Here is a 15,233-nt window from a genome sequence, read left to right as displayed (position 1 = left end):
CTGTGGGCAGCTGTATGGTCTAGATAGAATGCTAGAGCCCGTTTACAATCAAGGGTATGCAGAGTCTGCTCTCCTGGATTGGAGTGGGGCCTCGGAAAGAAGGTAGGTAGTATAATGGATTGATTAATGTGAAACTCCGATACTACCTTAGGTAAGAACTTAGGGTGAGTGCAGAGTACTGCCCGGTCTTGCAGAAGTTTAGTGTAAGGTGGATAGGTAACTAGGGCCTGTAACTCACTAACTCTGCGAGCAGATGTGATTGCAAAAGAAAAATTACTTTCCATGTGAGATAGCGAAGATCACAGGATTGGAGAGGCTTGAATTGTGGTTTCATGAGCCAACACAAAACCAGATTGAGGTCCCAAGAAGGGGCCGGAGGACATAGTGGAGGCTTGAGGTGAAGCAAGCCTTTCAGAAAACGTGTTACGAGGGGTTGTACCGAAATAGGAACGTCCCCGACACCTTTATGGAAGGCGGCCACCTCACTGACATGCATTATCTGATGGAGGAAGTTTTTAGACCTGATTCTGACAAGTGCCATAGATAGTCTAGAAACTTCGTGGTGGAACAGGTAAAGGGATCAAGGGATTGAGAACACCATGACTTAAACCTGTTCCATTTGTAGAGGTAAGACGTTCTCGTGGAAGGCTTCTGTGAAGCAATCAGGATAAGGGAAACTGGCTCTGAAAGGTTAAGTGGCTGAAGAATTAACCTTTCAACATCCAGGCCGTCAGGGACAAAGCTTGAAGATTGGGGTGGCGTAGGCACCCGTCCTTCTGAGTGATCAGAAGTGGGTCTGTTCCCAAGGGAATGTACCTGTGAATGGAGAGATCCTGAAGTACTGGAAACCACACTTGGCGAGGCCAGTGAGGTGCTATCAGGATCATGCATCCTTTGTCCTGATGTAATTTCATGAGAGTCTTTGATAGAAGTGGAAGTGGAGGGAATGCATATAGGAGACCGGTTGCCCATGAGAGGGAGAACGCATCTCTTGGCTGAGAGTGTTGGCTGCGAGTGAGAGAGCAAATGTTCTCTACTTTGCGGTTTTGAGGTGACGCAAAGAGGTCTATGCAAGAATAACCCCAACGTTGGAATATTAGTCCGCTATTGTGGGGTTGAGGGACCACCCATGTGGATGGAAAGTGCGACAACTTGTCCACCAACACATTGTCCACTCCCGGCAAGTAGGTGGCCTTGAGGTACATCGAATGGGAGAGGGCATCCGCCCATATCTGTGCAGCTTCCTGACACAGTAGGTAGGAGCCCGTCCCTCCCTGTTTGTTGTTGTACCACATGGCCACCTGGTTGTACATCTGAATCAAGATGACCTGATTGGAAAGGCGATCCTGAAACACCCTGAGAGCATATCCGATTGCTCGGAGCTCCAGGAAATTGATTTGGTGTTTGGCTTCCTCTGGAGACCAAGTTCCTTGTGTCTGCAAATCGGCAACATGGGCTCCCCAGCTGAGGTTGGAAGCATCGGTGGTGAGAAATATTTGAGGGACTGGAGCCTGGAAGGGCAGGCCTTGAAGGAGATTGATCTGATTTTGCCACCAGGCTAGAGACTGACTGAGTGAGTCGGTGATGTGGACAGTGGTCGATAGAGGTTGGACGGACTGAGTCCATTGTGACCTTAGAGTCCACTGCATGACTCTCATGGCCAAGCGGGCCATTGGGGTAACCTGTACTGAGGACACCATGTGTCCCAGCAGGATGAGGAAGTGGCATGCAGTTGTGCGGTGCTGAGACTGTAGCTGCTGTGCGAAAGAGATGAGAGTGAGAGCTCGCTGTCGAGGCAGAAATGCCTTTGCCTGCAAGGTGTCCAAGTCTGCCCCTATGAATGATAAAGTTTGAGATTGGACTAAGCAGGATTTCATGTAGTTGACGATAAATCCTAGCGAAATCAGAGTGTGTAAAGTAAGACGTAGGGACGACAGAGCAGCTTGCTGAGTGGGAGCCCTGATCAACCAATCGTCTAAATAGGGGAAGACGTGAACACCTTGAGTCCTGAGGAAGGCTGCTACTACTACGAGGCACTTGGTGAAGACTCATGGTGAAGATGCCAGGCCGAAAGGTAGCACTTGGTACTGATAGTGCTTGGGGCCTACCAGAAATCTCAGGAACCTGCGATGAGATGGAGTTATCGCAATGTGTGTGTACGCGTCTTGGAGATCGAGAAAGCAGAGCCAGTCTCCTTTTTGCAAAAGAGGAAGGAGGGAACCCAAGGTTACCATCTTGAACTTTTCTCAGTGGAGGTACTTGTTGAGGGCACGTAGGTCCAGAATTAGACGAACTCCGCCTGATTTTTTGGGGATTAGAAAGTACCGGGAATAGAATCCTAGGCCTTGTTGGGAGTAGGGCACCGGCTCTATTGCTCTGGACTGGAGGAGGAGGAAGATCTCCTGCTCCAGGAGTAGTGAGTGGTCAGATGTTCTCCACATTGGTAGAGGTGGGGAGTCCGGTGGGATGGAGAGAAAGTTCAAGTGATAACCCTGAGAGATTATGGCAAGGACCCACTGATCTGATGTGATTGTGTGCCACCTGTTGTTGAAATGGCACAATCGACCTCCCACTGGTATTTGAGGCAGTGGAAACTGGCTGCCGCTCTCTATGCAGGAGTCAAAAGCCGGAAGCAGGGCCCGGCTGAGGAGCTGCTTGTGGCTTTTGTTTACAAGGTTGAAGAGACTGGGCCTTTTGGAAAGGTCTCATGGAACGAGTTCTAGACGGTGGTGGATAGGACGTCTTTGGATGGAAGAATGACTTTTTAGTATCCTTCCTGAATGGTTGTTTGGAGGAATACTCAGAGGGCATCAGAGAGAGCTGGCGAAGGGTCTCATGATGCTCCTTGAGTTCCGCCAAACAAATTGTCTCCTATGCAGGGCAGATCAGCTAATCTGTCTTGTACCTCAGGGTGCAAGTCCGAAGACTTAAGCCAGGCTCATCTTCTTGCCGAAATAGCAGTTGCAGATACCCTGGAAGCGGTGTCGAAGATATCATAAGAGGATCTTATTTCATGCTTCCCTGCCTCAAAACCCTTGTGTACCAGGATTTGAAGCTGTTCCTGGAATTGCTGCAGCAGGGACTCTGCAAAGTCCTGTATCTGCTTGAATAAGATCCTGTTGTACTGGGTCATATACAGCTGGTAAGAGGCGATCTGAGAGATGAGCATTGATCCCTGGAAGACACACCAGCCAATGGCATCCAGGAATTTCTGCTCCTTGCCTGCGGGAAAGGAAGAGTGGGGTTTTGATCTTTTTGCCCTCTTTTGGGCAGATTCTACAACCACAGACTGGTGATCCTGCTGAGGTTTCTGGAATCCTGGGGCTGACTGGACCAAATAAGTGGTATCAGCTTTTCTGTTGACTGGAGCAACAGAACCAGGGTGTTCCCAGTTCTTTTTTAGGAGATCCAAAAGAACCTGGTGAATAGGGATGGAGGTTATTTCCTTGGGAGCATCCAGGAATTGCAATAGCTACATCATTTGATGCCTGTCATCTTGCTCAGTCTGCAATTGGAAGGGAACCAATTCAGACATTTCCTTCACAAAATTTATGAAGGATGGGTCCTCTGGAGGAGAACGCTTCCTGCTTTCAGTAGAAGATGGCGATGGCAAGTCTTCGGTGTCTGGAGATGAATCATCAGTCCAGGTATCATAGGGTTCAGCACCTGTCCCCCTAGGAACATGAGAAGGACGGGACGATGAAATTCCTGAAGGTCCTGGTCTAGCCTCTGAAGGCATCGAGGGAAGAACTGGAGGCACCGATGAAGGCATCGAGGACATCGATGGATGGATCATTGGCTCCGATGGATGTATCGACATCGATGGTTGAGGCATCGGCAAAACCCCCGATGGAGGAATGCGGAACGGTGTTTCTCCACCCGATGACAGGGTAAGCGGGGAAGGCACCGGAGCCATCGGTGACCCAGGATCCATCGGTGGAAAAGCAGCTATAAGTGCGTCCATCTTCTAGAGCAGCGGTGCCAATGCTGGCGGAATGGGATCGATGGTCGGTTCCGCGGCCGGCACTGATATTGGAGCCGGGGGAACTTGGAGTCTGTGCATCGCCTTATTGATGGTCTCCTGGACCATTCGGTCCAGTTCTTCATGGAGACCTGGAGCAAGCAGCCCTGGCTCCGGAAGGGAAGAAGGAGGCAGAGGCATAGCCGGAGGGACCACCGTTAAAGGTGGAGTCGCGGCTTCCGATACCCATCCGGGTGAGGGTTGCCTCAGTTACCCGGTCGCAGAAAGGATCGAATCCTTTTCTGGACGGGGTTTTTTCAATGGCGGCTCGGACGATGGCGAGGTCGATAATTTTCCTTCCTCGATGGTCCGAGACTTCCGGTGTTGATGCCGATGTTTCTCTCTATGATCCCCTCGGTCCTGAGGTAGAGGTAGTCGAAGGCCGAGAAGTCGTCGACGCCGGGCGGTCACCGGCCGGTGGCCGATACTGGCGCGAAGTGGATGGTGCCGGTTCAAACGACGTTGATGCAATAGACGGCGTCGGGGTTTGAGAACAGAAGAGAAGTTCCATTTTCTTCATTCTGGCCTTGCGACCTTTTGGTGTCATTAAGGCACATTTGGTGCAGGTCAAGACATCATGCTCGCACCCAAGACATATTACACAGACTTTATGAGGGTATGTCATGGACAGGGTGCGAGTACAGTCCGGGCACTGACGGAACCCCGACGCCATGGCTTTTGAAAAAATTGAGCCGCGGTATGGTCGACGGCCATTAGGCTGTGAGGGCCAAACTCGACAGGAATCGACCGAAAATGGGTAAAAGACTTACCGGAGTACCGCAGAGTAAAAAATTTGAAGGAGGGACCCCTGTGGGGTATGAAAGTTTTTAGTAATTCTGTGAGGAAAATTCCTGTCAGGAATCTCTGTGGAGCTCCTTAACCCACGTGGCTACTGCTGTGCAGAAAAAAGAAGACTGAAGGGGTAACCCTGCTGGCTGCAGGTTTAGTGCCATGCTGGGCATCCCCAGTAGGTGCCAGTCAAAGTTCTAGAAATTGACAAAAATGTTCCGTGATTGGGCTCCATCCTGTGATGTCACCCATATGTGTGGACTACCATCCTGCTTGTCTTGTGAGAATTATAAATACATAACTCATGTATATATGTCATGTTCAAGCATAAGTTTACTCACACTGAGTGGAGGCATTCCTGGAAGTGGATTTGGGGACTGGTTTGAATTTAGGTACATAGGCCTGGATTTATCAAAATGCACTAAGTATCGCATGAGATAGGAAAAGGGGTGTGTTTTATGGTGATAGGCAGTTTATGCTAATACTTATGTGGACAGCCAGTGTAGCTATTGGGGCCCTCCTACAACCACTGGGGGGGGGGGGGGAGGGAGAGAGAGAGAGACAGACAGACAGACAGACAGACTAGCCATAATGCCCTCACACTAGATAGGTATTTATATCTCTATGGGAGGCCCACCTAGTCACTCGAGGTGAGGTTTAGGTATTAGTGTAGGAGTTAGGGGCCACTTTGACATTCAAAGTCAGATGTACGAACAGAACAGTGCTCTCTTGTGAAGATTTGATGACCTCCGGAAAGATGAGATTTGTGCAATGTTCTCTCAACGTAACTTGATGTTACCCAGGTAGAGAGTCCATCAAGCTAGGTTGAGAGAACACTGCACAAATCTCATCTTTGGGTGAGTTTCCTCATTCCAAAGGTCATCAAATCTTCACAAGAGAGCACTGTTCGTACATCTCACTTTGAATGTCAAAGTGGGATTTTTTTTTCAGGGAAAATCTGCATGCACAATTTAGCAGGTATAACTTGGGTGGGTAGATTTGGCAGGCTAATTTTCAAAGCAGACTTATGTGTACAAGTCAACTTTTATAATTGATATAACCTGCCTGCCATTTTGCTCACATCTTTTGTGTGGACTGTTTGAAAAACTTCCCCTAAACGCGATTACTTTTAAATTATATGAAATGACTTAAGCTGGTAACAAGCATTTCCTTACCACACATGAGATTATAGATTTCAATATTTTCGAAGGGTTCAACTTCAGTCTTAAACTTGAATCCAGGTCCAAATCCGATAAAGAGTGCCTATGATTTAATCAGAGTTCCACTTTACTACAATGAATTGAAAAATAGATAGGAGGAAAAATAAGCAGGTACTGCATGTAAACGAGTCCTAACCATCAGTCACGCCATGTGAATTATCTACAACTAAACCCTTTCAGGAATGGCAGTGCAGTCTGCACTCTCCTACAGGACCCAAATCAGTTTATCCATGGGTAATAACCTCTGGGCTTTACTTTCCCTTGGACTGCAAGTCCCACTGATTGGTTCTCATTCCAGACATTACACAGGGCAGGGAACTTATCAAAACAATAGACTGACCTTTACTTAAGCAGTAACATGACATCACTGCTCGTAGAGCAGATTAGAGATTGCTGTGGAAATTCTGAGCTCTCTAACAAAACTGAATGTAAATAACAGAAAAAGCGTATCGCTGTTTTCTCAAACAGAGTGCACTCTGGCAGTAATAGAAACAGGGATCTGTTTAATAATCTGTGATGCAAACAGATTCAGTGCCAATAATGAAAGTTGCAGTAAATAACATACGTTATTGCATGTCGCAGGTCAGTAAATAGATCATTTTTTGTAGCTGAGCCATGTAGTCGTTTCATTTCAGGTGGATCCAAATATTCAGGTTGCAAGAAAGAGTGTGCATAATAAGGTGTTCTACACATATATGCTGCAGTAGTCCATTTGCTAAGCCCAGTTTAACTGTGTCTAGATCAGTGACTGTGTACGCCAGTCCTCAAGTGCCACAAACAGGCCAGGTTTTCAGGATATCTACAATGAATATGCATGAGAAAAATTTGCATGCACTGCCTCCACACTATGCAGGGAAGCGTGTTACTTCTAATCTGTACGCCGGCCCACACAGCAGATTGGATAGGGCTCGGCATTTGCAAGGTGCACAATTGTGCACCCCCTTGCATGCGCCGACTCCGGATTTTATAACATGTGCGCGCCTGTTATAAAATCAGGCATACATGTGCACGCGCCAGGGCGCACATGTTATAAAATCCGGGGTCGGCGCATAAGGGGGTGCACAATTGTGCACCTTGCAAATGCCGAGCCCTATCCGAGCCCGCTGCCTTCCCCTGTTGCCTCCCAGGCCGCTCCGAAATTGGAGCAGCCTCGGAGGAAACTTCCTTACCCCCACATCCCACCTTCCCTTCCCCTATCTCCCCCACCCTTTCCCCCATACCTTTGTTGCTTTCTTTTTTTTTGTTTTAAAACTTACTTCAGCCCTGGGGCTGAAGTAAGTTGCGCGTGCCGGTCAAATGCTGGCGCGCGATCCCCAGCCCAGCGGCCGTGCAGAGGCCTCTGGCCATGCCCCTGCCCCGCCCCCGGACCACCCCTTTTGTAAAGCCCTGGGACTTACAGGCGTCCCAGTGCTTTACGCACACCGCTGGGCCTTTTGAAAATAGGCCCGGTGCGCGTAACCTTTTGAAAATCTGGCCCTTGTTGTTTAAGCAGTCCAAATACAAAGCCTAGTATGGCTCTTACAATAACTTTGCGGTCTTCATATTCACACTAATTTACTGCGCATGGGGCTAAGTGTAATATATGAATTTAATATGTGACTACTAATGACATTGAAGTACATAATAAATAAGGTGCAGTATGCAGTGTCAGATCTATTAATTATGATTCAGTAATAGAGATATTTTTAATAAATATTTTTAATAGAATTGATCCATAAACACAATTATATGTACACCTGTATGCATGTATCTGTGCACATATATACACGTAGATGTGTGTGTCTGCATGCATGTGTATACATGTATATACAATTCATTAATTATGTTCTTTTAATTATATATGAGATTCATATTGTTATGTTCTGAGTGTCTTGAACTAATAGTGAGCCCTTGGGTCGTGGCGAGTGAAGACTCCGCCCACAGGGAGGAGCCCTGTGGGCACTTCCACAACAGGCAAAGTCTCAGCAGTGATGTACAACGGAGGAACCAACTTTATTGTACAGCCAATAGTGATCCGAGGAGCGGATCAATAGAGTCAGTCCAAAGAGAGAGTGACCTGCAGCTGGTCGGTCCGATTGTAACCCGCAGTGTAGAGCAGTCCAATGGATACCTTCTCTAGGCGTAGCTTGTGCTGGCAACTCTGGTAGTGGTCCGCAGTGTGGGGTAGGCCGGAAGCCGGTGAAAGGTTGCACAAGACTGGAGGGATCCGGTAGTGGCCCGCAAGCGAAGTAACCCGAGAATCCGTGCCACAAAGGTAGAAGTTCTGAACTCACGCCGGTACTGTGGAAGTAGATGGAAGATCAGGCACCAAGGAAGTCCGGAAACCAGAGCAGCAAGGGTCGTCCAAGGACAATGCAGGAACTCACTGGAACAGAGAACAAATAGTAAAGGCTCTCTGAAGAGCGGATAGCCCTGAGTGTGGCAAGGCCCCCGAGGAGCGGGTACCTGGGTCACCCAGAAGGATAGCGAGTGCCGAGTAAGTCCCAGTGAGGTGGAAATAGCAGGATGGGAATCCAAAGGAGAGAGGAATTAGGTAAGAGAATCCTTGCTAAGTCACTGGATGGAGGAATGAAGAGGCCTTAAATACCCCAGCAGGGGTGATGTCATCTGGAAGATGGCCCAGGGTTTCCCGCCCTGGGCCCTTTAAAGAAGAGGCCATCGTCGGCGTGTGCATCTAGGCAGCATCGGGGGGCGAGGCCTAGACAGCGGCGGTGTTCCCGCCATGGAAAAAGGCCTCTTGCTCTTGGAGCAGGCTGCGCGGGAACCCGCCACGCCGCTGACTCCGGCATCGGGCGGCCCGGAGCAGACAGCAGGCTGCGAGGGAAGGTAATCATGGTCGACCATGGATTCCGAGGTCGACCGGCACAACACATATTTGATTCCTAGATTGGTTTTGTTACTGCACAGCTACCGTGAAATAATTCAACATAGTGCTGTACGATTAGCAGCACTGGTGATAATTAAACAACATTCAACCTGAGAAAAAGGTAATAATTAAATCATTCTCCATTCATATCTGACTTTTTCAAGGATTTTTTTTAAATACACTTGTTAATTTAATCTGTATTCTAATGTTAATCTCATTAAAACTGATAATTAAGGGATCTACGAACTTTGCATAAGGAAACATCAAAATCCATATTATAAAGGATATACAAGGTATATATTTTTAATGATATTGCATGCATATTATTGCTCTTTGACTTTTCCGCCCGCTGTTTTTTATGTTTTTGCAGGTTTTACTATATTTAAATCAAATTATCTTTGTTTTGCTTGATTAACTTTTTTCTATTATTTAATATTCTAATATGGTTAATATAATTTTATCATATTCAATATGTTTTTATATTTTTTAAGAATTAAAAATAGTAATTTTGTACTGGACTTGTTTATGATTTTTTGGTGTTGAATTATGATTATGTTTCTTATATGTATTATGTTTTTTTTAAATTATTTATATTATGTTTTGTAGCCCTTGATGCAGCCCTTTGTATAGGTGAAACTCGGCCAGAGTTGGGCAATTTGGATATTTTACGTTTGTAATTTTACCTCATCTGCTAAATAAGCAATTATTGAGAACTCAGACGACTAGTCTACAGTTTTTCCTGCCACCTGGGAGGAAAAAGTTGGCCATCATCGCATGTTTTTCCCCATTTCACAGTGATATTTTTTTCTCGTGAGTTTTTTCTGTGATAAAAAAATATCACTGCAAAACAACATGATATTTTACCAGGGAGGGGAGAAATATCACAGGAATGAACCCCGTGATATTTCACTCTTCCCAGAGTAAAATCTCGCAGCTTGCTAAGGAGGAACCATTTGAAAGTTTAAACATTTGAATAAATCCTGATGTGTTGAAAATTACCAAAAACAATAGGAGAATTTGGAGCTTTTTCTTTTGGGAATTTTCTTGCAAATGTATAATTATAATGTTAAATGTATAAATAGAGGATAACTTTCAAACATGTGGCGGCATATACACGGGTAGATCTATGATAGTATTGTGTAACCTGCATTATAACATATACATTCTTTACCCACAACATATGCGTGTATGCATGCTTATGTGCAAATATATGCAATGCATTGAAAACGAGTATTTCAAAGCAATGAACAAGTACATTTTCTACCTATTTCAAAAATATATGCAAGTATATTTTTCATGCAAAAAGAAAATAGGACTCATAAAAACCCAATTTACATGTGTAAGTCAGTATATTTTAAAACATGCTAGTGTAATTAAAGTTACCAGTTTACCAATTATTCCACCAGTTCACCCAGTCCTTCTCTTGATCATCAAGATCTTTTTGATTCTTCAGTCTGAATTCCCCCAGAGCTTCTAACCAGCCAATAATACATAATAAGCAAGTCTGATATCAATTAAGCAAGATAATTAGCAAGTGTAAAATTATGCAAGTTGCCAAATGTACATGTCTTTTAAAAGAACAAATTATTGTATGTGTTAGCTTTGTCACAGAGTGCCCCTAGACCCGTCCCTTATATCTGTGCATGAAACCTAAAGCATGCATGTATATTCAACTTTTATAAAATATGGATTATGTGAGTACAGGGTACTTATGTGTGTTTTATGCTAATTCTTACATGTGTAACAATTTGAAAATTACCACCTTAATGTTTTTCCTTAGTGATAAGTTACATTTTGGGCCGTCATGTTCTTCACCTGAGATAAACTCCGAGGGATGGTGACATCTTGTCACCCATCTTAAGAACATAAGACTTGCTATACTGGGTAAGACCAAAGGTCCATCAAGCCCACTATCCTGATTCCAACAGTGGCCAAACCAGGTCACAAGTACCTGGCAGGATCCCAAGGGGATAGATAGATTCCAAGCTGCTTATCCCAAGAATAAGCAATGGATATCTGCAATTCCACCCTAATAATGGTTTATGGACTTTTCCTTCAGGAACTTGTCCAAACCATTTTTAAATGTAGCTACACTAATAGCTTTCACCATATCCTCTAGCAATGAATTCCAGAGTTTAATTATGTGTTGATTAAAAAATTATTTTCTCTCCCCTAGTCTTTGTACTTCTTGAGTCCTGCTGTCGCTCCTTGTGACCTTGTGGCCTCAGGTACAAACTTAGATTGTAAGACCTCTGGGGATAGGGGAAATACCTACAGTACCTGAATGTGTAATCCACTTTGAAGTGCTGAAAAAAGTGTGCAAAGTGGAATATAAATCTAAATAAATAATGTTTACTCGTTCCATTCCACTCATTATTTTATATCTCTACTCAGCCGCCTCTTCTTCAAGCTGAAGAATCCTAACCTCTTTAGCCTTTCCTCATAGGGGACTCATTCCATCCCCTTTATTATTTTGGTTGCCCTTCTCTGTAACTTTTCTAATTCTTCTATATCTTTTTTGAGATGTGGTGACTAGAACTGAACACATAGAAACATAGAAATGACAGCAGAAAAAGACCAATCGGCCCGTCTAGTCTGCCCAGCAAGCTCCCATACTTATTTTCACATACTTATCTGTTTCATCAACCACCAAGTTCAGGGCCCTTGTTGGTAACTGTTTGATTCAAATTTCCTGCCATCCGTCTGTCATTGATGCAGAGAGTAATGCTGGAGTTGCATCAAAGTGAGCATAAGGCTTAATGGTTAAAGGTAGTAACCGTCATAATAAGCAAGCTACCCCCCCCCCCACTTATTTGTTTACCCAGATTGTGAAGTTCAGTCCTTGTTGGTTGTAGTCTGAATGCAAATCCTCTTTTCCACATTTCCTCTTGCCGTTGAAGCAGACAGCAATGTTGGAGTTGCATTAACCATGCAAAGGCTTATTGAGTAAGGGTAGTAATCACCAGGTAGTAGCCTCCACTCCAGTAATCCACCCCCATGGTTCGTCTCTTCATTCCCATCCTCTAGCCTTTATGGATCCACAGTGTTTATCCCATGCCCCTTTGAAATCCTTCACAGTTTTAATCTTCACCACTTCCTCCGGGAGGGCATTCCAGGCATCCACCACCCTCTCAGTGAAGAAATACTTCCTGACATTGGTTCTGAGTCTTCCTCCCTGGAGCTTCAAATCATGACTCCAGTTCTACTGATTTTTTTCCAACGTAAAAGGTTTGTTGTTGACCATGGATCATTAAAAGCTTTCAAGTATCTGAAAATCTGTATCATATCACCTCTGCTCCTCCTCTCCTTCAGGGTGTACATATTTAGGTTCTTCAATCTCTCCTCATAAGTCATTTTATGAAGACCAGCCACCTTTCTGGTTGCCCTTCTCTGGACCACCTCCATCCTGTCTCTGTCCCTAAGAACATAAGAAATTACCATGCTGGGTCAGACCAAGAGTCCATCAAGCCCAGCATCCTGTTTCCAACAGAGGCCAAACCAGGCCACAAGAACCTGGCAATTACCAAAACAGTAAGAAGATCCCATGCTACTGATGCAATTTATAGCAGTGGCTATTCCCTAAGTAAACTTGATGAATAGCAGTTAATGGATTTCTCCTCCAAGAACTTATCCAAACCTTTTTTGAACCCAGCTTCACTAAATGCACTAACCACATCCTCTGGCAACAAATTCCAGAGCTTTGGAGATACGGTCTCCAGAACTGAACACATTACTCCAGGTGAGGCCTCACCAAGGCCCTGTACAAGGGGATCATCACTTCCTTTCTCTTACTAGATATTCCTCTCTCTATGCAGCCCAGCATTCTTCTGGCTTTAGCTATCGACTTGTCAAATTGTTTCGCCAACTTTAGATCGTTAGACACTATCACCCCAACACAATACACAAGATGAGGTCACACCGTACAGCAAAAACAGAGGCATTATGATATTCTGTGTTTTATTCTCCATTCCTTTCCTGATAATTCCTAGCATTCTATTTGCTTTCTTGCCTGCTGCTGCACACTGAGCAGAAGATTTCAATGTATTATCAACAATAAAGCCTAAATCCTTTTCCTGAATGGTGGCTCCTAATATGGAACCTTGCATTGTGTAGCTATAATTTGGGTTACTCTTCCCTAAGTGCATCAATTTGTACTTCTCCACATTAAATTTCCTTTACCATTTATGTCCGGTCTCCCAGTTTTGCAATATCCTCTTGCAATTTCTCACAATCCTCTAGTGATTTAACAACTTTGAATAATTAGCAGCAATTTTGATCACCTCACTTGTTCCCATTTCCAGGTCATTTATAAATATATTAAAAAGCAGTGGTCCCAGAACAGATCCCTGGGGCATGTCACTATTCACCTTTCTCCATTGAGAAAATTTACCATTTATCCCTACTGTTTGTTTTCTGTCTTTTAACCAGTTTGCAATCCATAATAGGACACTGCCTAAGAAATCTCTCATGAGGGACTTTGTCAAATGCTTTTTTGAAATCCAGACACACAATATTAACTTACTTACCTTTATCCACATATTTATTTATGCCCTCAAAAAATGTAGAAAATTTGTGAGGCAAGACTTCCCTTAGCTAAATCCATGTTGGCTTTGTCCCATTAAATCATAGGTTTGTATATGATGGAAAGGCAACAGGTTATGAACCAGGAAAGACATGGTTTATATCTCACTACCACTCCTTGTGACTTTGGGCAAGTCACTTCACCCTCCATTGTCTCAGGTACAAACTTACCCCTGCATGCACTAAGCTGCGATAGTTTTTATGGGAGGGGTCCCACTCTCCCATCTCTCCACCTATCCCCACCCACTCCCGCATCCCCCTCCCCCCAAAACCTTTAAAAGGATCCAGTGTAGGTGCTGGCAGCACTTTCACACCCTGGCCTGGTAGGCGCCATTTTCCAAAAGGGTGCCAACCTCACCTTACCCCGGCTATGTGACTGGGGTAAGCTCCGGGGATCAGACTCAGGTCATTGATTCCCACTCTAGCTCCCTATTTGCTGTGATTTTTTTCTTGCCACTTTAAATGTGCGGAGGGAGTCTCGGGACCTGCGTTAGGTGTTTCAAGTAGGTGTTATTTTATTGCGGGTGACCACTTTCATGGTCAGCCTCAGTAAAATACTTATATCAAATTGACTAGTAATGACCTTCTTTGCATGTATTTACCTTATTCATGCATGCAAATCACATGCAAAGAAGGCCATTGTAATAGGGTAGGGTACGTGCGTGGAGCGATGTAAAATATCATGTATATCACTTGATATATGCAATATAAAAGCAAGTTTGCTTACCATAAATGGTGTTTTCTGTAGATAGCAGGGTGAATTAGCCATGCTCTCTGTGACATTCTCCAGACAGCCCTGGGCAGAGCTTCTCTCAAAGATCACAAAGCTTTGTCTCTGTGAGCATGTGTGGCTCTTCCCGTGTGATATCGACTCTCCTTGGTCTGTAACATAGCTTATCCAGTACCTTGACCATGGAGAGGCTGTCCAGGGAGACGGGCTTGTAGTATGACTAATTCACCCTGCTATCTATGAAAAACACCATTTACTTTAAGCAAACTTGTTTTTTTCCCGTTGATAAGCAGGCTGAATTAGCCATGCTGTCTGGGAGTCTCCAGCTTAGGGTTGTATCTCACATACTGATATATTCTGAAGAAGGGGGTACACACCCCTTGCAGGCATGACTGATCTGGTGTGCTCATAGTCATGGAGAGCTTCATTTCCTTGTTGATCTGTTTAACATTGCTATGTCTAGGGCTGCGTCTGAAGATGCCTGCTGTTCTACACAGTAGTGTAATGTGAAAGTATGCAGAGACAACCATGTGGCTGCTTTACATATGTCCAGCAATGGTACAATGTGGAAATGTGCAACTGAAGCCGCTACAGCTCTGACCTGATGTGCTTTCACTGTGTTGGAAAGCTCTGCAGAGTGCTTTGAGTAACAAAAGTGAATGCATTAGGATATCCAGTTTGACAAAGTCCTTTTTGCTACAGGTAGACCTAGGATACAAACAGTTGAAAGGTCTTATTCTCTACATGCATGCTTTGTTTGCAGTAAGCCAAAGCCCTTTTACAATCTAAGGTATGAAGGCATCTTTCCCTGTCATTGGCATGTGGCTTCAGGAAAAAAGATGGTAATGTAATGGTTTGGTTCAAATGAAGCGCCGAGACTATCTTAGGCAAGAAGGAGGGATGAGTTCTCAAGGTAACCTTGTCGTAGTGAAACTGTAAATAGGAAGGGTAGTGAACCAGGGCCTGCAGTTCACTAACCCACCTTGCTGAGATTACTGCAAAGAGAAACACCACTTTCCACGTCAG

The 15,233-nt window shown here is 44.7% G+C and overlaps 1 protein-coding gene across 1 annotated transcript in view; it reads right to left on the bottom strand.

Moving 5' to 3' along the window:
• The window catches only part of ENPP1 (ectonucleotide pyrophosphatase/phosphodiesterase 1), a 225,440-nt gene that overhangs the window by 33,153 nt on the left and 177,054 nt on the right, over positions 1-15,233 (bottom strand). Inside the window, exon 17 of the mRNA XM_029594404.1 lies at positions 5,986-6,073. Coding sequence (XP_029450264.1) covers positions 5,986-6,073 — 88 coding nt within the window. The remainder of the gene's footprint in view (positions 1-5,985; positions 6,074-15,233) is intronic.

This window comes from Rhinatrema bivittatum, chromosome 3 (assembly GCF_901001135.1).
Source record: "Rhinatrema bivittatum chromosome 3, aRhiBiv1.1, whole genome shotgun sequence".
Lineage (NCBI taxonomy): Eukaryota > Metazoa > Chordata > Amphibia > Gymnophiona > Rhinatrematidae > Rhinatrema > Rhinatrema bivittatum.
Note: the sequence above shows the minus strand (reverse complement) of the source record. Positions and strands in the feature narration are given on the sequence as shown.